General features: G+C 37.7%; 2 protein-coding genes across 4 annotated transcripts in view; one reads left to right on the top strand and one right to left on the bottom strand.

Moving 5' to 3' along the window:
- The window catches only part of LOC113063354 (transcription factor IIIB 90 kDa subunit-like), a 58,071-nt gene that overhangs the window by 19,888 nt on the left and 14,163 nt on the right, over positions 1-24,020 (bottom strand). Inside the window, exons 5-12 of the mRNA XM_026233667.1 lie at positions 22,607-22,638; positions 21,404-21,476; positions 12,819-12,968; positions 8,981-9,074; positions 8,634-8,760; positions 7,989-8,028; positions 7,586-7,681; positions 7,162-7,452 (exon numbers count right to left, since the gene is read on the bottom strand). Of these exons, the coding sequence (XP_026089452.1) occupies positions 7,162-7,452; positions 7,586-7,681; positions 7,989-8,028; positions 8,634-8,760; positions 8,981-9,074; positions 12,819-12,968; positions 21,404-21,476; positions 22,607-22,638 (903 nt within the window). The remainder of the gene's footprint in view (positions 1-7,161; positions 7,453-7,585; positions 7,682-7,988; positions 8,029-8,633; positions 8,761-8,980; positions 9,075-12,818; positions 12,969-21,403; positions 21,477-22,606; positions 22,639-24,020) is intronic.
- On the top strand, positions 16,191-20,287 carry LOC113063355 (BTB/POZ domain-containing protein 6-B-like). Of its 3 annotated transcripts, none has more exons than XM_026233669.1 (5): positions 16,191-16,317; positions 17,610-17,904; positions 17,993-18,083; positions 18,174-18,292; positions 18,850-20,287. In XM_026233669.1, the coding sequence occupies exons 2-5, from the start codon at positions 17,699-17,701 to the stop codon at positions 19,880-19,882; spliced, it is 1,449 nt and encodes a 482-aa protein (XP_026089454.1). In that variant the 5' UTR covers positions 16,191-16,317; positions 17,610-17,698; the 3' UTR covers positions 19,883-20,287. The 3 variants fall into 3 exon arrangements, with proteins under 3 accessions (XP_026089454.1, XP_026089453.1, XP_026089455.1); XM_026233670.1 differs by lacking the exon at positions 16,191-16,317 and adding an exon at positions 17,075-17,363; XM_026233668.1 differs by lacking the exon at positions 16,191-16,317 and having other exon boundaries at positions 17,071-17,904.

Below are 24,020 nucleotides of genomic sequence, written 5' to 3' on the forward strand. Positions count from 1 at the left end.
TTTCTAAAAAAGGTTTTGGTGTGACACGTGACTAAGCACTGTGAGCAGTCTTGCGCTGGTGTTCTGATGATTCAGCGTTTCCCGTAAAAGATGTCACAAACTGAATAAAAGAAAAGTCAACCAGCCTGCGTCTTTAACTGCCGAACACGTTTTTTGTGAACTGTAATATATGTTGAATTTGCCAACCTTTAAATTAAGTTGACAGTAAGTAATAAACAGCATTGAGCATTAAGTAGGTGAGTATTGTGCATTTTTCTTTACCACTATTTTTTAATAGTTGTTTAGTGATTTTAATGGAACCGGAACCGGAATCAGAATCGGAAACAGAACCGGAACCGGAACCGGAACCGGAACTGGAACTGTTAGGTGGAACTGGAGCCAGAATTGTTTTTACCATTCCAAACCCTACTCATAATGCAATATGCTCCAACATATTTCAATGAGAAACGAGCCTCTAACATGAGAATGCACTTGACTGAACATAATCCAGATTACATAATGAATCATATGAATCATTATGCAAATGAACAGATCAGCTTGATGCTCCACTGTGAAATGCCACAGAGATGAATGAATACTGGGAGCAACATTTGCATTTTGAGTTTGAAAGGATGAATGTTTGTAGATTATTTTAGAAGTCATTATATTATAAACTACAACCTGTGAATTGCTGCAATAAATAATAATACTGATTATTAAAATAATCTATTTTTTTCCATTTAATCAAATTTATTTAAAGTACAACTATTGTTTTAATTGAAAGGATGAATTATTAGATTTTTTACAATGCCGAAAAAAGACGACTATGTTATGAAGACCCACTGAGATTTACTCTAGATCTAAACTAACTTCTTTTGCTCAAAGCTTGAAAAAGAATGGAAAAATCTTGTGGACTGAACATGTTTCAAGCTCATACAAAAACCAGGACAAGGTGGAAAAAAACCCTCTTGCAATATGGCAAGATAACCTCTGAGGGCCTTTTCCAACCTCACCACCTGCTCACTCTGACTGTGCCATGGGCAAACAGCCCAAGAAGAGAAGAATATATGTGTCTGTGTGTGTATTCTTGTCTTTGGGTCAGCTACAATATCTTTTAAATCAGACTCTATATCTGCCCTAACACATTGACATTCTGTACATGCCGTTAACTACAGATGTGGATAGACTACAAAAGAGCCTTTTGCTCTCTGCTATCCCTCAGCGTGTTTTGATCATGTCAGACACATCTGCTTGAAAGGTTAAATGCTGTATTTGCCAGCAGAAGCTGTGCTTTCCCATGTGTCATTCAGTGAATGTCCTCCTAGACTAACTGTCATCTCCATCTACTCTCATCCCCCAAGCCATTGGTCAATCTAAATCAAGCACAACTGTCTGACTGCATGCAGGCCATTAGATCGATACTTTACACATGCAAGCAGGAGTGGTATTAACAGCAGAGAGAGGAAGGGACAGCGCTCAGAGCGCACTGGACCATAAGGCAGCATCATCACAGCCAAAGCTCAGTGCAAAACAGGAAATGCAGTGAAGCAATGCAGTATGGGACAAGTTGCAAGCAGGTGTAATAAATCAGTGTCCCTGCTGCAGTAAACTCATGGCATGCACCTCAATAAATACAGACAGGAGAATTTCACTTTTTTTACCCCAGGAATAGCCACTTTAAACTGTGAACTTTAGGGGCCATTTACTTTATCTGTTTATGCTGTTTTTTAATGTTTCTATGCAATCATAAACCTGGTTCTCACTGGTTTTTCAGGGACTCAAAGCATGAGCTCTGAAATAAATAAATGCCGTGTCTATTAAATGGCATCTATAATGTCCCTTTTTACAAGATGTAATATTAATCTTATGGCTCTCCTGAATGTGCCTGTGAAGTTTCAGCTCAAAATACCATACAGATTGTTTATAATAACGTGTTGAAAAATGTATTTTTTGGCTGTTTCGGGGGGGGGGGGGGCTGGTGTTCCTTTAAATGAAAATGAGCTGCAACTTCCTGCCCGACTCCAGAAGGGGGCGGAGCCAAGCCGTCTCTACTTTGCATATGGCAATAAACAGAGAGGAAAAGCAACATGAGTGAGAGCGAGACAACCGGTATTCAGCCGTAGATGTACGAACTGGACTCAGACCCAGAATAAGAGGAGACTACAGCAGAAGAAACAATGCGAATGAACCAGAATGTCTCAGAATGTTGGTTTGAATCAATTGTGTACTTGTAGTTTTTCACAGCCGCCCTGTAACGATGGATGCAACACTGCCGATTGCACGCAGACGAAATAGAGGACATGGCACAACACACTGAGAACTGAGGTTATATTAACACACACCTATCAGTCAATAGCGGTGGGCTATTCTAAATATGATGTCATATCTCAGACAGGATCCAAACAGCTCGGTTTTTGATCCTGGTTTGGTTTTATGAAGATTAAAAAAAATAAAAAATACTGGATGGATGTTTTTCATTCTAAGATGTGAAAATGTGTACACACAATACATATATTTCTGTCCAAACTACTTGTTAAGGTGGATTTTGCAAAATAGGGCCCTTTAAAAGAAGTTAGAAAATTATCACAGCATTTAAATTTAAAGTATGAAAAATGGTTATTCATTTTGATATTTCCTAAGATTTTACATTGAACAAGTGTTTATAAAGATAAATTAGTGTTAAATGACGGCAAAGCAGTGCTATTTTAGTGTTAGTTATCTATTGTTATAGCACTTAATATTTTGAATAAACTTTCATTTTTCCATTTAGTAAATATGCTTTAGTCATTTTAGTTTTTAATTATTAATATTTAGCTTTAATCTATTCTATAACAGTTTTAGTCATTTTCATCTAATATTTATATTTCATTTTATTTCAGCTTTATTTAAACAAACTAAAACTATTTTTATTAATAGTTTTAGTTTAACTTAACAGTGATAATACAGTAAAAAGGCAATATAAATGTACAGATTGTACAACACTAAATAAAATAGATAGATATTGGCTGATACAGTGGAAACAACTCTAATATTGTCTGATAACTACTATGGTTTCTGTTATATTATAAATCCCTAGTAAAAATGCATTGTGTGTGAAGAGCCTGCTGTAAGTCCACGAGGGGCTGAGGAAACTCATTAGTATGCTTATTATAAAGCCATTAGTGTACCACATACTAATTAGGTTTAAACCAAAAGAGTCACATAACTGTCTTCAGTTAGATCAATATGTGTCTTTATTTTTCCAAATTTTATACTAGCCTTTTTTTCCACTTACACTGAGGGAAAAGAGAAATGGGGAACTGGATTGTTAAATGTCACAAGCTGGATACAAACTGTTTCGCCTACATGAGCAACATAGGTCAGCATATGAGCATGTCTGCTAACTTCTTGGTTCCAAAACAGTAACAGTAGTCATTGATGATTCAGAGAAATGTAGAAAACTTGATGAAAAACACATGTTGTCCGTGCAGGGGAAATTAAGATTCTTTTGAAGCCAGAGCGTTCAACTCTCTTGGTAAAGCTGCCGTTACTGAGATTCTCAATGCTGCAAGATTGCAAAATAACCTGGATCCAGGAAAGCTTTGTAAAAACAGGAAGGCTTCTCGTTTGAGGAAAGTTTCTCTCTCCTCTCAAGACATGTTGGATAATGCCTGGCATTTGAAATGGCAAAGTTTAAACAAGGTTCATAAAACCACAGCAACCCCAAGGGAAAATCTTTCCCGTATTTTTATCTTTTCTTTCTCTCTCTCTCTCACGCAAACGGAGTCAATCTGAAATGCATTACCCAAGATCTGGTGGCCAGCTCTGTATGGGAGTGCAATATACTAAATAATGAAAAACAAAAATTGATAATAGACTCCCAAACCCCTTTATCATCATCAGAATAAAATTCATATTTCACTGCCCTTGCTGCTCTGGAAAATATATATGAATTAAATAAGCGGCACTCCTCAGATGACTTTGGAGGGAGATTTCTGGGTTAAAATGCCAGTGGGAAGTGAACCTGTGTGGAACAGATGCTATTGATGGAAAGGAGGCTGTGGAATTGGCCAGTCGCTCTCTTCACTTCACTGACAGTTAGAGAGTGAAAATCTCATGTATCCCCAGAGAACTGAGGAGACAGACAGTCTGAAAGAGTGAGACACTTCAGTACCGACAGCCTGTCAGAGTGAGAGAGGCATCTGCCAGACCTCACACACACACACATTCTTGGTCACTTGTTTTCTACCTCTCTCACTCACTTTGTCTCTGTCTGTCTCATGTTCCCTATTTAGAGAACACAAAATGTATACAGACCTGTATATTACAGCAGTTACTGCTGCATTTCAGTTCCTACTACACTGGAATATGCCTACTCATAATACGATTATAAATACTTAAATAAGCGACTTACAAAGTAAATTTAAATAAAATACAATAAAAATAGTATTGGCTAACTATCCATGGTGTTTCCCTGCCTGGGGCCCAAAATGCTAAGATATACAAAGCTTAAAAAAATCTAATAACTTTTTTTTTTTTTTTTTTTTTTTTTACTGTTTTTCCGCATCTTTCCGTTCGCACACAAAAACATATTCACAACCCAAAATTCAGAGTGGCCAGCAGTGCATCTTTGGCCTTCATTGTCTGCTGTGTATTGTTGTGAGTACTGAGAGTCACTCATGTTGAGTAGAAATGAAGCAGCTCGGCTCCAATCTCCTAGGCTGGCCGGGTGAGACACATGCTGCATTCAGATAAACCACTGCTGCTTGTCATTTTGAGCTGCAGGGAACACCTAGGTCGAGGAGTCATCAGGGGTCAGAGGTCAAAGGTTAAAAGGGAATGGCCCGAGTTCAGCTAGCGAGCAGGTGCTGAGGTCAGAGGAGTATTGCTGAGCCGATCTTGTGATATTCTGTTGGGTCCTGTGACATGTTATTTTCAGAGTTGTCTTTCAATAAACTGAAGCTTTTGGCAAATAAAGTGATCTGCTGCAGACAGCTGCAGCCATTGATTGAATGCATCCTGACCAAAAGATGTTCTTAACAATGGGCTCAATGTCATCAATACTTTGAATATTAATACTGCTTAACATCACTAACATAAAAAATAATAACAATTAAGAAATTAATACTTTCATTCAGCAAGAATGAATAACTGGCACTGAATATGAATACATAACAATGATTACAATAATAAATATTTCTTGAGCAGCAAATCAGATCATGTGACACTGAAAACTGAAGTAATAGCTTCTAATAATCACAGGAATACATTTCATTTTAAAATATATTAAAATATAAATCAATTATTTTAAATTTTAATAATATTTCACAATATCACTGTTTTTTAGATCGAATTAGATCGAATAAATGCAGCCTTGGTGCATGAGCATGGAAAACATTACTGTAGTACAGGCATTATTTTTGTTTAAATGAGCCCTCTCATATTGCTTTAACTGAATGACAATTAAATAAGGAATACAGTCATCTGTGCAAGTAAAACAGGACAGCATTTAATAACCTTGGAGTAAAGCTCCATACGTTTCTGCCTCTGAAATCATATGCTCCCTATAAACTGAAATGAGATCAGCATAAAAACACTATAATGAGAAAGTACATCTGTGGCTTTTGCTCTGCCATACAGCATGAAGCGGACAGATTGGAGCAGCTCTTATAAAATGTCTTAAAAGGATTTCAAAAAGCTCTAAGTGATTATGTCTGGCAGACCCTCCATCGGAGCGCTGACTTTCACAATAAGAAAGGGTTAAAGCTTTCCTAAAGATTAAACATTCACCACATTTCCTACAGTCATCTATCTTATTACAAAGAAACCCAGTGACTTTGAAGACTAACTTGAACTAATTCTGCTTGATATAATCAGGAAACATTTTGTTTCATCAGACAAATGGATCACAAGAGTTTGGACCTTTATAAAAATGGGATAAAATATTATTCATATTATAATATTGTTATGAAATAGTATTGCAAGCCATTCAAATCATTCATAAGACTAACGGACCCCATACGTTTTATGTATTTATTTCTTAATATTTAAGTCAACGTGAAATGGAAACTGAAACATTTTTCCCCCCATTGTGAGACGTATATCCAAATGAAAAGGCTTCTCAAATGAGAAAAATAATGTAAGATAGGACTTAATTTAGTCCACCGGGAATTAATTTGGACAGCGATCATTTCATGTGAGTGGCAGGTTGCTGGAGGGGAGGGATGGAAACTTGGCTGGCTTAGTGAGCCACTATTGGCCACTCATCTTGGCTATTGATTATTGTTTTTGATGTAAAATTACAGTTGGTACTTTTTTTTTTTTTTTTTTTACTCATGATATATATGCAATGATGAATTCTTTAGAATAAATGCTGCAAATTCCATAAAAAGAAGAACTGTCAGTTTTACTTTCATGATGAATTTAAATAATGTTGCTAATCTGATGACCAATAATCCTACATGATTCCTGAACCCTAAATATCCATTAATTCTTCAGTCGTCTGTGACCAGAATTCATTTAGTCTATTTTCAAGATTTTTTCACGACCCTTTGAGAATTTAATAATTGCTGTGTGCTAGGCCAAACCAAGTCAAACTCATATTCCTGATATTTCCACGTTTTCCAGTACTGTGGGAACCCTGGTAGACCTTTGAGCCATAATCAACACCTTTTACTATGTTTTCCCTTAAAATGCTAAAAGAAAATGTGAAAAAGGTTTGCAGATTTCATTTAGAACTTTGGTTCTAGACTTTCAGAGGGACCCGCAAATCATTTCAGTCATAGAAGTGGAAGAAAAATTTATATATATATTAAATTATTCTTAATTAATTTTGCCAAAAGCACTATACATAAAGATGTACAAGATTAAACTGACAGCCTATTTTTCAGTTTTTTTATTTTATTTGTATTAATAATTTAATACTAAAATAATATAATCAGTTTAGATAATTGTAAGTAATAATGTATTGTCTTGGGAGTCTCTGAGTCAAAACGGTTAAGCTACTGTACTATTGACTAAACTTATTTTTTCACAAAAAAGCATCATCATTAGAAAAACAGGAAATGCTGAAAGTTGAGTGTATACAGTACATAACCCATAATTTATCATATAAAACAGCAAAGAAAGACACAGTATGTTATAATGAATGCTTTGTTTGGCCAAAGAGAACATCATACTGCGCTGAGGAAGTGGCACACTCACTGTTTGTTGTGTCTTCTTCTGTGATGCATTCCCGAATGGAGTCTGTTAGACCAAGGCTGGCCGCACTGGGCAGAGGGCCGAGGAGGGCTGTCATTGGCACGTGTGTGGCTTGACTGGAGAGCGGTACTGTATTCCTGCTCCCCTCCTGATCCTCCGTTCCTCCCTGGTCCCCCTGCTCCAGCACCTGACTGAAGAACTCGTGGCTGAGATGTTGGGCTGCTGCCTCCATTTCCTCATCCTCTATGTCTTCGTCTCCAGTCATCCCAGAGTCCAAAGACACACAGTCATCATCTGAAAGGATGTTACAGCATGAAACAAAAAGCTATATCTACACGTGAATCAGCATAAAACTACACAATCCTCTCTATTAAGAACAAAAGGCATCAGGGGTAATAAATGATGCAGAGCACTTGATTTGATCTACCTTCTCTTGCGTAGGAGGCATAAATCCCTCTCAGTTTGGTTCTGCTGCTCGCTGCCAGCTGTGTCTCAATCTCATCGCGGTATGAGTTGATCTCACCTGCAGACAACGTACACACACATACACGTTAGCTTGATGTCTGATAGACAGCTTGATTTCTTGTCTGAAATATATTCAGCATTCAACATTGATTCCTTGGTAGAGTGTGTTCAATGTTCAGATCATGTATGCTAATGGCACGTCAAGTAATGATGTATAGTCCTTAAATATGGAGGTGTTTATGGAAACAGCTGCTGTCGGTAAGGTGGACAAGATAAGCCAAGATAACCGCACTACAGAGAGCATTCAGATGCCATGTTGAGTCAATAGCGAGAATCAATATCTCATTCCAGGAGGACAGACTAACCTTGGTATTCCTCAAGTTTCTTGGTCAGCTCCTGCTCCAGCTGAAACAATGGCATTTCAATTAAGAGAACCATTTATCCAGAGTCTCATATGGCTGAATCTTATATTCATAGCTTCATATCATGTCACACACACACTGTATTGGGTAAGTAAGATTTTGTAATGTTTTTGAAAGAAATTTCTTATGCGTACCAAGGCTGCATTTATTTAATAAAAATTTAATAAAACCAGTCATATTTAAAATAGCATTTTTTAGTATATTTGATTTTAAAAAAGTAATTTATTCTTTTGACGGTTAAGCTGAATTTTCAGCATTATTACCCCAATCTTCAGTGTCACATGACTCTTCAGAAATCATTCTAAGAGTTTACTTCTGAAGAAAAATATCTTATTATTATCAATGTTGAAAACAGTTGTGCTGCTTAATATTTTTGTGGAAACGGTGAAATATTTTTTTCAGGATTCTTTGAATAGGAAGTTCAAAAGGTCAGCATTTATTTAAAATAGAAGACTTTTGTACATTTATTTATAAATGGCTTTTACTTTTAATCAGTTTAATGTGTCCTTGCTAAATATAAGAATAAGTTTCTTTCAAAAAGAAATAAATAAATAAATATCTCAACAGCAATGTGTCCCCCATGTGTACCTGCTGCATCTTGAGTTTTTTCTTTCCTGCAACAAAAGACGGAGGATCACATTCTTTCTCAAGGTCCACTCGCATGAACTCATCGATGGTCAGAGCACTGGTGGGGGTCTCCTCAAACTCTGTCAGCCTGGTTGACACAGTTATTCAATTATATTTAATAAAATTGACAAGATATATCTAATATTGACTGATACCAATATTGCACCACTATATATAATCTACTGTGACATTAAATGTGAGGTATTTAAACATTATGTATCAAACATTGGTTGGGACACTATTTGTCCTTGGGTGACAAAAGCAGTTAATTTCTCTAAAAATCTGCTCAGATCAGCCATGATATTCACCTTTTCCTCAGCGTGGCCTCGCACACCTTGACGACAGATATCACCTCCTTCACCGTACGACGGAATTCATGCATACGAGCAGCTACGAGCAGAGCTGGGAGGACATGGGAGAGGAAATGAGGATAAATGTCCATGGACAAATGTTGCAAAATGTCCCAAACAGTATTGTTCTCAATTTGCATGACATTTCACCACTGTGCAAAATATACAGTGTATCTACCATACAGGAAGTGTTGAGAGTGCATTTTCTATAGTAAGGGAGCATTTGTAAAAAGAATCTCTGAAGATACTGAGGTGTGTTGTGCAATATAATAACCTGGTTAGTAGGCATTATGTAAATTGTGCTGCGGAGTTGTATACAATCCTATACAATCCTATTTGCATTCACTGTCAACATAAAACCAAATGCCCATCCAATATATTTAGACAATATTTCTATAAGCAAACAATATATTAATTTACTAACACTTGTGTGGGTTTTTTCTTTTTTAATCCTAAAGCACAAAAAAAAAAAAAATTCAGATCACTTATTAAAATGTTTACTAACATGAATTAAATTAAAAATAAATGTATGCATTTAGCAGACGTTTTTATCTGAAGCGACTTACAGTGTTATTAAATTATTACAATTTAAAATGTGATTTTATTTGAATAGATTTCAAAATTGTAATTTATTCCTGTAATGCAAAGCCGAATTTTCAGGAGCCATCACTTCAGTCTTCAGTGTCACATGATCTTTTAGAAATTATTCTGATATGCTGATTTGCTGATCAAGTAACATGTGGAAATGGTGATACATATTCAGGATTTTTTGATAAACAGAAAGAGAATGGCATGTATTTGAAATTGAATATTTTGTAAAAGTTTGTACTGTCAAATGAATCAATTAAATGAATTAAAATTAACTGTATCAGGGGTTAAAGCAAAAAAAAAAACTTTAACATTTGAAAGGATACTATGGCAAAGTTATTGCTTTATTTATTCAAACTGACTTTCTTTTTCACGAATATATGATTGACCTGCAGAAAGAAAGCTGTATCATACACTTGAAAAATTATGAGCTATATTACCGCTTATCGACACTAGGGGTGTGGTGTGACAATACACTTAGCTCACGAGATGAGACAAAATACAGATACTTTGTTCACTAAAACGAGACAATATTTTGCACTATTTTTTAGAATTCTTCAGTGACAAAATACTTATCTTTTAATTGCAAAAAGTAAATATTTAATATTTAATTTAGAAATATTTTTACTAATCTAGGGCTGTAACTAATGATTATTTTGGTAATCAAGTAATCTACTGAATATTTTAACAATCTGATTTTTTAACAAACCAACCTAAGTGAAAAACAGGCTTTAGTATGACTATTTATATATAAGCTAATGATGAGGCAATAATAATTGGCTTAAATAAAATATAAAAAACAAAAAAAATTACATGATTACACTGAACAAAACTGATAATATACATAATTTGGTATGCCTACACATAATATCAACATAACTTAAGTACATTATCTATTAAAACAAATACCTGCAGAGAGCATCAACGTTTCACTTTCAGCGTGATTAAATGATGTTTAAATCCATTACATTTTAATGTTTGGCCACATGTAGAAACTATTCATTTTAAATAGCGATGTACAATACATGGCAGATTTAGACATACAGGAGGTTGATGTATTCTCCTGTGTTGGCAAGGGTTTTTAATTATTTACTTAACAAATCTAGTGAAATAATGCACACAGTTTTCCCAGAAGAATTTTTTTGAATGAAATTCAAATGAAGGGTTTAGACCCTGTCACACCTACAGTCTTCACTGGTAAATTACCGGTAAGTTACTTTTAATGGATCATGTGTGAACAGGACCTTTTCAAAAATCATGTTAAATATGTTCTGCCAATAATATCATTTTAATGTAGATGACAAGATTACTTTGAGCTGTTTACAAAGATTTGCTTCTTTTTAATTAGTTATTATATGTAAATATGCACTTTATGAACATCTTTGACCATTGCACCTCATAGCTTTTTGTCGAGCTTCTCCATTCATCAGGGCTGCAATTGGATACTATTATGCGTGTCTCGTTTTTATAAGAGCAAAACATTCTGATTGGCTAGTAATGTTGGGTGGGTTGAGAGTGAAAGCTGCCCCTCTCATACCATTTGTAGGCGAACTCATGGACTCGAAAGTGATAATCAACAAGTTTTTTTTGCATTTTTTTAAATGTAGCTTTATTTTTTTCACGCAGCCAAACTAAGCGGCAACCTCCAGCTCTCTCTTGTGAAGCCAACAAGGAAGTGACTAAAACTGCAATTCATCGACTGGCCGCTTGAGGCTGGCTGCAAAAGAGAGTCCGTCCCATAGACTCCCTATATTAAAATGGCCAACTTTACAGCAGAAAAAAAACATGTTTACAGCCTGGTGCAAAAAAACGAGTTTGGTCTATATAACTAATTTTGCCCTTCATGACAACTGTGATGGGGGTGAATTTTTTTATAACTCATCCGTTTAAATTAAATTAAGCCTTACATTTCTGCATAATTAAGGGCGTGGTCACTTGAGTGACAGGTGGATTGTCGCTGCTGCTGACACTGCCGTCGCGCTAGCTGGGCATGCCTTCAGCAACCAGCTCCCGCCTTTTTGGCCATTTTGGATTGTCCAGGAGAGTCACATGCTGGCGACGGCTTGCTTTACAAAGTTTAAGCTTCAAAAACGCTCTTCAGGAGTCTACGGGTGATGTCACAGACACTACGTCCATGTTTTTATACAGTCTATGAGCCAAACGCTACACGCTAGAGATCTGGCACAGTGCCAGAGAGCTTTAAGCCCTGTTGTATACTAGATTCAGCAAAAATCGAAGGGCAGACTTACTAATGAATAATCATTTCTGAGTGAAAGCGTTTACACAAACACAAGTGCAAGAGGGCCTTTTGCTTTTATCTTTGTTTTTGCAGAATTCACACTTAGCCAGAAGGTGAAGTGTAGTTATGTTTACTCTCCTCGCTCTAAAACAATCAACCTCAATGCAGAAACCTGACATTTACACTAACCATATTCCCCTGAACACTGTGAATGATTAATGATGAATTTTCAATTATTCAGATATTGCAGCAGCGGATGTTAGATGGGAAAAATTAGACGGTGAGAGAGGGCTGAACTAGAGATGCAGTAAGGAAGTTTGCCTTCTATTCCTGAGCAATCAAGGGATCTTGCTGACGACAGAGCGCAGAGACCAATGTGTTCTGCTTCAGATCGAGGGCACTGGTGGTGAAGCACTTGCCATGATCTTGTTTTTATCCTTGTTCTGGAACTCACTGCTCCAGTTCCCATGTCAAACTTTTAGCACATTAAGGGATTTGCTTTATGATCTGACAGATGTGCAAAACTGATGACTGAAAAAAACACATAGACTATTTTCATTTTGAGCTGACAAAGATGGCTTAGTGAATCTTTTATCAACTCAGAGATTAATCCGAAACAAAGGACTGAGGTTTAAACAAAAAAAAAATGAAGATTGTGTTATGATTTACGGTTCATGATGGTTTGATTCGAGTTTTCTCAATTTGATTTAAACCCTGCATTCATCAGAAGATGAACAAGGATTTCACTAGGACCTCACAGACTTTTATTGCATGGATATAAACAGTTGAAACATTCTTCAAATAACTTCTTTTGTGTTCCCCAGATAAAAAAAAAGAAAATTGTACAGGTTTGCAATGCCATAAGGGGGGCGGAGGGGTATGGATGGAATTCTAATTTCTGGATCAACAAAATGTTCAAGAGACCTCCAAAAACAATAATGTTTATCATTAGAACATCAGATCATTTACCTGCACCACACAAGCCTGATGGTCGCCGTCCTGTGTGCATCCAGTCTCTTTTCATCCTCTGCAGCAGTCTGAGAGCAGTCATCGAAACCTCATGAGTCTTTTCACCGAACTCCAACATGTGGGCGAATCGTGGAATGTACAGACATGGATCTATAAAAAAAAAAAAAATCAACAGATCTGTAATCAGTGACTGGACACGAACCTGAGAACATAACCTAAATTTGTAACTCCGATTTGAAAACTGAGTTTGAGTTTATTACAAATCAAGGCTTTTCATCTCTGTGCACCTTGTTTAGATGATGCCCTTTCAAAAGATTTTAAAAAACATAACAAAAACAAAAACATTTTTTGGTTGTTCTCCGTGACTCGATGTTGAATCTAAAACAGAGTCCTCCTATGGGAACCTTTAAAAGAGGCCTGACTTAGAGTCACTCTGTGGGAGCAAATATCCCTCACTTCCACCTACTTCTAAGTCCTTGGGTAAACTCATTCTGCTGGCCCAATAAAGCCCAAACATCACTGCTGTCCTAATAAGAAGGAAATGAGCTCAGCTAAGGAAAGGGACATCTCCAATCCTATCTAAGTCTACACTAAAGGACTGCACCTGCACTTATGAGACATACTAGACACTGTGTCAGTCACTGGCCTTTTTATACTGCTAGGCAATTTTATTATAAATTATCATATTTGTTGATGCAATACTAGAGCAGAGCAGATGACAGAACAAATATTCAGTGCTACCTGTGAAACAGGAAATACTTTAAGTCGTTTAAGAACAATTTAATTTTCTCATGTAATATTCTTTGGAATTATCCATACTGCTCTGAAAAATAAATTGATTTTCAGACTTCTATTTCAGTCGTGGCTGTAAAATGATCTGATTTGTGAGACTGTGGCTGTCAGAGCTTGATTAAGGGAAAAGTGACAAATGAATACAGGGAGAAATAATCAATTAGATCTGTGAGAATTGTTGGTGGGGATGGGAAACGTGGCTTTGCAGAAAAATATGCCTCTTGGTGAGGATTGTAGACAGCAGTAAATTGAGGAAAAATCCTTGAGAAAGCCACATTCTGCATATTCCAACAACAGAGACCCTATTTATGGAGGATGCTTGGTGCTAAAATAGGTTCTGATCTAGGTTGAACAATCACATCCCTTAGAAAGTGCATTGAGGGATCAGACGTCTCAAACTCATTCTCTGACCTTGTCTTTCACTTGTCTGATGTGTCTGTAATTGTTAAATCATCATTTGCTTGGGGGAAGCTTGATTCTGACACAGTGGGAGTGCTAAATTGAAAGCGCTAATCAAGATCTTTTGAAAGTAGAACATGGCAGAAGTGGTATTTTCAATACAGTTAGTTCTGCAGTCCAAAGTGGAAATGTATAAAAACCCACATAAAACTATAGAAATGCAGAGAACAAAATTGAATGAATACTACACAACAAAAAAAACAATGACTATGAAAAAACGATCATCTAATGGTAAACTGACAGTATTGTACTGTTAAACTTGAAATAGTTTTTATATCATATACACTAGAGACATGTGTATACAGTATGTGAACAGAGTAATGTCCAAATTCATAGTATTTACAAAAGAGTAGGCGAAACGTTCAGGATGACTTACTACTTCCTGTGAGAGTTACAGAACTTCTCGTTCATTTCTATAGTATCTGACAACAGTAATAAACTGTCACATTAATGACTGTTGCTGCTACACAGCTGCCTATTATGCTTCTTTTTTGACTAATTTGGTTTGAGTTTTGTTCACTTTGAGCGTTTGCTAAAAGCGTTATATCCACCTAATATTTAATCTAAGGCCTGGTTCACACGGGACGATTTTAAAATTGTCGGCTGATTTTCCAAATATGAGAGAACCCACACACAGCGATAGAAAATCACGGGTCTAACAGTTTTGGTCGTTCTGTGTGTGGTGTGCAGCCACACGGCAATATCAACACATCACACACAAACCGATTTGACTCCCGAGCATTCCCAGGTCAGACGGGAAATCTTGCAAAATCCTTTGAGATCAAACGTGACTTCAGAGTAAACAATCATGGCGGATAAAGAGGATGCAGTGGCCATAGTTTGTGCTTTGTTTTTAATGGAAAAAACATAAGAAAAACAAGAAAAGGCGATGGTCAAAGAGGTGGAGACAACGCGAGCATGGACTATACTTGCTATATCATAAGATGGAGATAAGTTGTTGTTTTATCTCATAGAAATGTTGTAACGTACTACAGAGATTAATAACCGTTGAAATAAACGTTCATATATTCGTTTCCATGTACTCTGGTGGACTGCAGTTGTGGATGTAGTTATGCCCATCAACTTTATTTGTATTTGTTATATTATATACGCCAGCTGTTTTGATTTTGTTTCCCGGTACTATCACTGCCTCGTCACCTCGCTTTCTGATTGGCTACATGCCACAGTCCACATGCTGCGTGATTGTTTGTCCTCGGGGGACACCACACACGAGAAGAAATCGGGCAAAATAAATCCAACATGTTTGATATCCCCGATTTGAGATCGGAGCGGTCTCGAAGTTCTTCCGAGCAGAGGAGAGCAGTCTTAACACACCACACACGGCAGGAATATTTGATCAGATTATTTTACGATAATCGGAGCATCCTAAGATTGTCGGAAGGGGTGAATCGGGGCTAAATCGGCCTAATTATCCTGCCGTGTGAACACGCCTTAAGAGTGGGTGCAGCCATTAGTAAATTGAATGTGCAAGGCTTCCGGTGTCTACTTTTTTTTTTTTTAGCTGTACAAAAACAGCTGTTAATGTTTCTTGATAATGCAAACAATTTCTTATCATATTATTTTAATCTATTATCGTAATCATAAACACAATGTTTTTGTGCAAATGGTTTTAACATGTAATGCTCTGTGTTGTTCTTCAAGTTATTTCCCTTTACCAGTATATACTGCCATACACAACTAACACAGCCGTGTCCATGAGTGGACAACTACTTCATGTAGAATAAACACAGCTTTTTATAAAATATGGATATGATTGGAGCTGTCATCTTATGTGAGTTTATGTCATTTCAATCATACTTTCTCAAAGAGGTTATTAAATTCTCTTAATGATAAAACTTTTTAATTAGCAATACATTACTCAGTGCACCTTTAAGACCTAAACCAGCTTCTCTGACCCAAAGTGACTTACTGGAAGTAATTTACATGTTTCACGCACTTTGTCTTGCCAAAAAAAAAAACTTAATTGTATAAATTGTGAGAGATAGATAAGCCGCTTATCTTAGGCGAGGGATCTAGTTTCCAGCGCCGGAGCCCTCTGTTGGAGATCCGGGAAAGCTGTGCAAGCCCAACCCCTTCTCTCTCTCTCTCTCTCTCTCTCTCTCTCTCTCTCTCTCTCTCAATGCACACTGTAGATTTAGATTAACATGGCTCCTGGCTGCCAGCGAGCCTTCAAACATCAAACCTGAATGTATTTTCCTGGCAGCTGCTCTTCGGTCGGCTCAGTAAGGTAAAGAACGAGTAATGGTGTGCTATTTAAGTTCCTCTCTGGTTACTGTTGTAATGAATCGCGAAATAATGATTCATATTACTTCGACTAAAGAGTCCGTTTCGGTGGACAAATCACTGCTGACGGTAGCTCTGCTCTGCTGCTACTTTATCTCTTTAAAACGGTTTGTACAGATCGCTCGCGCTATTGATCGGACATGTTAATTGTGGACGCGGACGATATTTCTACCGACCACATCAAAGATTTGCTTAGTAGGTTGAGCACTTGGTTGCAGATGTTTATCCCCTAATGAGACATTAAGGCTGCATCAGCAAATTGACCGATCCTATGAAGTTGAAACACTGCAACTGAAGCTGATGGTTGTAAAGCGTTGTTGAGTTCTGTATTGTGCGTTGGTGGAAAAAGTTACTTTATGAAATTAAAAAACAAAATCCATTCAAACCTTTGCGTGAGATTTCATATTAAGCTGATCAAATCTGGCCTCAGGTCATGATGATATGTGACGTTATATAGCACTGGAATGCGATACATTTTGATTTTTTAGTGTTGGTGGACATGAAAATACATTGTAAACAATATCGTGAATTAAACGATTCTGGCTATTAGGTCAGATTCAACTAAACATAAATAAATTAAATAGCCTACAACAATAGTTCCTAACCCTAAAAACAATGAGGAAAAGGGTTAATTCATCGAGAGGGGGCCTGGCGGCTCGGCTGTGGGAGGCGCCTTTGGGCCATTGACGTCCGATTTACTCGTAGTTTGATTTGTCAACAGAGAGCTGGGCGTCGTCGCCCGTCACACAAAACGGGCTTTACAACACAGGGTAGAGACGCTTGAGAGGGGATACACCACAGATATTTAGAATGACAAGAACCACGTAGCATTTTCCGTGGTCGATTCCGGACCTCTTGATTTATTTAACCGACCGTAGTTTGCTTTAGTGCATCCTGTTACATTCACTGTACAAAGTCCGAGATGAAGGATCGCGAGGATGCGATGAGAAAGAGGAAAAAGGCTTCGAGCTGGAATATTTCTGCTGGACGGTTATGTTTGTTTTTTGTGAATGTGTCGAAAATGGAAAATATGCTCAGGAAGCGCGTGTAACTTACTTATGACTGAGGCTTCTAATTTCTGATTAAATTAAAGGGAGCTGTTTTTTTCCCCGCTACACCTGCTTTTTAATTAACGTTACTCTGCAGACTGGTGGATAGACTTGCTGATGCCAACAACGCCAGATTGCCTATATGGCAGGATCATGAAGTTTTTGACGTTTTTCCTTTTGCTTCCAGAAACCATAAAAAGGACAAGAAAGAGTGGGAAACAGCTCAGCAAGCTGCCAGCATGCTATGAAATTGTGACTTTGTCCTTGAGGAAGAAGATGGCTGCAGAACTCTATCCTGCCAGCATAAATACCAACCTTCCCAACACTAACAGCACAGCAGTCACCGCTGCCAGCAAAAAGACCATCGTCCAAGTCACTCAAACGGTGACAACGTCGACTACAACTGCCACTCAGCAGAACATCAACAATAATAACGTCGAGACTGCCAGCTGGCAGTCCACTCACCCGACGCTACGAGAGAGGTAAGGGCGCTTTCGGCTTGCTTTCCGAAGCATCTACGCTGTTAAAGGTCCATAAATGAAATATTCTGTTGCATTTTGTTCTCTTCAGGAATGCTTTGATGTTCAATAACGAACTCATGGCAGATGTTCATTTCGTTGTGGGTCCGCCTGGCGCAGCCCAAAAAGTTCCAGCACACAAGGTGAGCGAATCCTAGCGAGTCAAACGCATCTCCAGTGCCTCTTTCATGAAGCGTCTGCTTGACCGCTTTTCTTTGGCTTTGTGCTTCCAGTATGTGCTGGCAGTGGGGAGTTCTGTTTTCGGTGCCATGTTTTATGGAGATCTAGCAGAAGGAGAATCTGAGATTCATATTCCTGACGTGGAGCCTGCTGCTTTTTTAATTCTTTTGAAGTAAGTTCTGCACTTAATTTATGTGTCATTAATGTGACACTCATTTTCTTCCTCCTTATTAATTCGTGAAATTTCAAAATCATGGATTTTTTTTTTTTTTACAACTGCAAATTAATATTTGTTAAACTTTTGTCCAGCAAAAGTCATTTGGTGAAACCAATGTGGAAGAGAAAAATGTTAAATAATCCCTCCTCATGACGATAATTATGACTCAATAATATGATGTTATCTTTCTTTTATTTTAAAATCAACAAAAAAAGTGTTTTTCAAATGTAGTCGAGGTGTAATGCAAAATGTTATTTTTACTTTGTTACACCACATGACATTTTTCAGAATTAACACAACATTTTCTTGACTGTTGGATTTATATGGTTTAATATGAATACAAATAGCAGATTTCTAAGATGCATTTCATCTTTCCTCATTTTTTAATCATGTATTGTTGACCCATGACCCCATGTAACTGTACACTCAATCACTGCAAAGCTTAATGCTTGTATAACAGCTATTAAAAAAGACATTGTTGATTTCTAAGTCCTTTTTCTATTCACTTTCAGGTACATGTACAGCGATGAGATTGAACTTGAAGCGGACACAGTGCTGGCCACTCTGTACGCTGCAAAAAAGTATATAGTGCCTGCACTGGCTAAGGCCTGTGTCACCTTTCTGGAGACAAGCCTGGAGGCCAAAAATGCCTGTGTGTTGTTATCCCAGAGTCGACTGTTTGAGGAGCCTGAGCTGACCCAGCGGTGTTGGGAGGTCATTGATGCTCAGGCTGAGCTGGCGCTTTGCTCTGAGGGTTTTTGTGAGATTGATCTTCAAACATTGGCGATCATACTAAAGCGAGAGACTCTCAACACCCGGGAGGCGGTGGTCTTCCAGGCGGCTCTTGATTGGGCTATTGCTGAATGCAAAAGGCAGGGACTGGGACCAACCTCTTGTAATAAAAGGGCAGTGCTGGGCAAGGCTCTCTACTTGGTTCGTATCCCAACCATGACCCTGGAGGAGTTCGCCAATGGAGCTGCACAGTCAGACATTTTAACGCTGGAAGAGACTCATGACGTCTTCCTGTGGTACACGGCTGCCAATAAGCCTAAGCTGGAATTCCCACTGCAGAAAAGAAAGGGTCTGATGTCACAGCGCTGCCATCGTTTCCAGTCCTCTGCTTACCGTAGTAACCAATGGCGCTATCGCGGACGCTGTGATAGCATCCAGTTTGCGGTGGACAAGAGGATCTTCATTGCAGGGCTTGGCTTGTACGGTTCCAGTGGTGGAAAGGCAGAGTACAGCGTCAAAATTGAACTCAAGCGCCAAGGAGTGATACTGGCCCAGAACCTAACAAAATTTGTTTCGGACGGATCTAGCAACACCTTCTCTGTATGGTTCGAACACCCTGTCCAAGTGGAGCAGGACACCTTCTACACAGTCAGTGCCATATTAGATGGGAATGAACTTAGTTACTTTGGACAGGAGGGTATGACGGAAGTGCAATGTGGAAAGGTGACCTTCCAGTTCCAGTGTTCCTCGGACAGTACCAACGGAACTGGAGTACAGGGGGGTCAGATCCCAGAGCTGGTCTTCTATGCCTGAATATGTCAGGACGTCCATATTGCAGTGCATTCCAGTCACTGGAATTAAGATTGATTGAATACAGGGTCTCGTGAGGCTCTTGCCTTTTATTATGTAGCAGCAGTGAACTTGATGGTAATGGCGCTTTAGAACCACAGTGGACTCAGATGGAAGGAATGTTCTTCAGCTTTATTTATTGCAAAAATTCTATATTTGATTTAATTATTGATGCTGCAGCAAGCAGATCTCTATATATATATAAATGAAGAAAGTTGTACTGCTCTGATAGTTGATGGAAGCCACTAGTGTGTCATGTTTTGTACATAACCTATTTGTTTTCAGCTTGACGCTGACTGACAAATAAAATGTCTTGTATTAGTGATCAGCTTCCAGAACTGCAGATTATAAATGTTTTTGTGACTCCAATCCAAAGTTTGTTTTCAATAACTTTTCATGGACTTTTATGAAATGCATCAAAGAATGTAATGATGTCGTTCTGTGCAATCCCAACTTCAGAAACGGGGGAAGTTGAACTGAATTGAAATTTTAGATTTATATACATTTAAGTGTCTTATATACACTTTAAAATAAAGCAATTTAAATGAGGTAATATAAGCAAATGATCTATGTAATAAGATTAATTATGTTCAAACTGAAATCCAAAAACACCACAACAGCAGTGGTGTAAATGAGACCGTTATTGTTAAATGTGGATGAAATATTCATCTTGAAAGGTCACAAAAAGAACCTATTATATCCCCAGCGGGCTGCATGAGGAACTGAAAAGGGAGTCTGTTTGAATTGAGCCCATAGTATCTGCTGCTCTACCATTTGCATTCTAATTGAGGGTTTTGTAAACATGGAGCAGATGCAGTTTGGTAAAACAGCAGATTTTTGACCTAAAAAAACCCCACACAAAAACAGATGAATGTGGAATTATGACACATGGAGAGCTGCTAATCAGACTGCATTCTTGGATTATGCCCAGTACGTTAACATTGGGATGCTCCCTGGTGTATGCTTGAACCATTTTGTCTCTGATTCGTCTAATTAGATGAGTCTTTTAAAAAAAAATTGCAGACCTGTTCTGTCCTCACAGTGTGCACAGAAGGTAGAAAAGAGTTGCGGTGTATATGATGGACCATAATGGATTTTTGGACATGTAGCAGTGCCCCCTAGTTACATCTGGCTAGACTGCAACTCACTATGAATACAATTTCCAGATGGGTGGAAACATTATGAACCTGAAATATCTTAAATTACAGACTACTGCAGGAAATGTAGCTCAACGTGTGGATGAGGGTACGATAACAGCAAATCTTCTTCCTTCTGATGCAACCAGGAATCCATAGGCCAAATCAAATGAACAGAATGAGTATACTTGTATTGATCTAACCCCAGTGTATTATCGATAACTAATTTAGCAAATGAATTGTTTTGAGAGATCCTGCCTGTTTTATTAATGAGGTTCATTCAAAAGCAATGTTCCGGTCAGCTGAATTACATTAGAGATGTCATGGAGAGGTCATGAGGGAGACTTACCGACAGCTGGAGCGTTGATACAGAGCTCTCTAGCCAACAGCAGGAAGGTCTTTCCCAGAATGTAAACATTAACCTACAACCATAAGAAATAGAACGAAAAGCTCTGAATTATTCAATGGGAACAGTTTTCGATGTTAACAAAAGCTGATTAAACATGTTCCATAATTAGTCTTTAAAACAAAGTCGGTTTGCGGCCTCTTATGCGCACAAAGGCATAAACAAAAATACAGTAAAAAAAAAAACATCAACATCTTCCCCAAAATATTTGAACAGTAGTATGTGTATATATGTACACATATATTTACAAATACACACACACACACTAAAAACACCGTAACCTGTTAATATGTGAACTTCAGGCACCCCTAATAATGACGAGGTGTTATGACTTGAGCACTTGGTCCCTAGTTAGCCTGGCATCCAGGTGGGATAAATTGGGGTCTCGTCAGATTTGGGTGTAGCAACACTTGCTAAAAGATTCATGACATATTTGAGCCTCTGCCCTAACCATCTAATGTCTGTTCTATAGCAGTTCTAGCTCAGTGGACAGCTGGGGAGTAAAAATAACATTACACCAGTGCTTAAGCACAGACATATCTGGACATAAAATTACTACTTGTAAAACTATAGAGTCATAAAGACAGGATTGTGTATTGTTTCACAAACAAAATGTAGCCTAATATTACCTACTTGCTGTGTTAAAAGATGTGCATTGCAGAAGTTTTATGCTCTTGATGTAAAATCACTGTACCGTAGCCTTGAATGTCTTAGTGATTTATTAAATAATTATAAAAAACATAATTCTATATGTCGTTATGTGTTAGCATAATAGAATTGTACATTAATTATCCAATCAGATTTAAAACATTTTATAAATCACAACTTCTAGCATTTATATCTGTATAAATCCCTTAAATGTTAGAGAATTATAGAGAATCTATGCTAGTATATGAGATGAACTAAAGCTGGAAATATAACAGAATTTCTCACGTTATTACCCAACACTGACATCTGCTTACCTGGTATGTCATATGCAATACCTCATACAGTATTTCTTCCATATGGTCATATGGAGGGTATAAAATATTATTTCAAGGTTTAACATCATGTGAGTTAGCACAGCCGCTTAAGTTGCATCATGTTATTCAGAGTAAGTATTGTGGGAAAAAAATATGAAAGGAACTGAAATGAAAGAAAGCCAACCTGTAAAAGATCGCTGAGGTCCAGGAGCATGTCTGTACATCAAGTTAAGGGAAGAATACAAAACAGCTAGATTTAAAAAAGTGTAATAAAGATCTAAACATCTTTTTCTAACCATACAGCTAACAGTAATAAATCAATCTAGCTCATAAATCAATCCCGGTCAAAGTGATTCATTTAACACAGATGGCTCAGTAATTGTTACTGATCATCTTCACATCAACGGGCTTCTGCATGCAGGATCTCCTCATCTCTGCAAGAGATTCACCCTGACAATCTGTCATTGCTCACCACAGCAGCACACACACACCTGAGGCATGTGTCTCCACAGTGACTGATGCCCCCTTTAGCAAAGAGATTAGCATCACTACAAGACAAGCTAACCCCACTTTATCAGGAGTCTGACGGCCTTAATTACGGCCTGCCATGAAAGACAGAGAGTATTTATACTTATATGACTGACATCAGTCTTTATCTTTTAAATGCTACAAGAACAGATATGAACCACTTTCAAAAACTGCTGATATACTTTAATTCAATAAAATTATACTGATAACAGCATCCTTAAAAAAAAAGTAATACAAAACATTATATATATATATATATATATACAGTATTGTTCAAAATAATAGCAGTACAATGTGACTAACCAGAATAATCAAGGTTTTTAGTATATTTTTTATTGCTACGTGGCAAACAAGTTACCAGTAGGTTCAGTAGATTGTCAGAAAACAAACAAGACCCAGCATTCATGATATGCACGCTCTTAAGGCTGTGCAATTGGGCAATTAGTTGAAAGGGGTGTGTTCAAAAAAATAGCAGTGTCTACCTTTGACTGTACAAACTCAAAACTATTTTGTACAAACATTTTTTTTTTTCTGGGATTTAGCAATCCTGTGAATCACTAAACCAATATTTAGTTGTATGACCACAGTTTTTTAAAACTGCTTGACATCTGTGTGGCATGGAGTCAACCAACTTGTGGCACCTCTCAGCTGTTATTCCACTCCATGATTCTTTAACAACATTCCACAATTCATTCACATTTCTTGGTTTTGCTTCAGAAACAGCATTTTTGATATCACCCCACAAGTTCTCAATTGGATTAAGGTCTGGAGACTGGGCTGGCCACTCCATAACATTAATTTTGTTGGTTTGGAACAAAGACTTTGCCCGTTTACTAGTGTGTTTTGGGTCATTGTCTTGTTGAAACAACCATTTCAAGGGCATGTCCTCTTCAGCATAGGGCAACATGACCTCTTCAAGTATTTTAACATATGCAAACTGATCCATGATCCCTGGTATGCGATAAACAGGCCCAACACCATAGTAGGAGAAACATGCCCATATCATGATGCTTGCACCTCCATGCTTCACGGTCTTCACTGTGTACTGTGGCTTGAATTCAGAGTGTGGG

Source organism: Carassius auratus, chromosome 45 (genome assembly GCF_003368295.1).
Source record: "Carassius auratus strain Wakin chromosome 45, ASM336829v1, whole genome shotgun sequence".
In the NCBI taxonomy this organism is placed as follows: domain Eukaryota; kingdom Metazoa; phylum Chordata; class Actinopteri; order Cypriniformes; family Cyprinidae; genus Carassius; species Carassius auratus.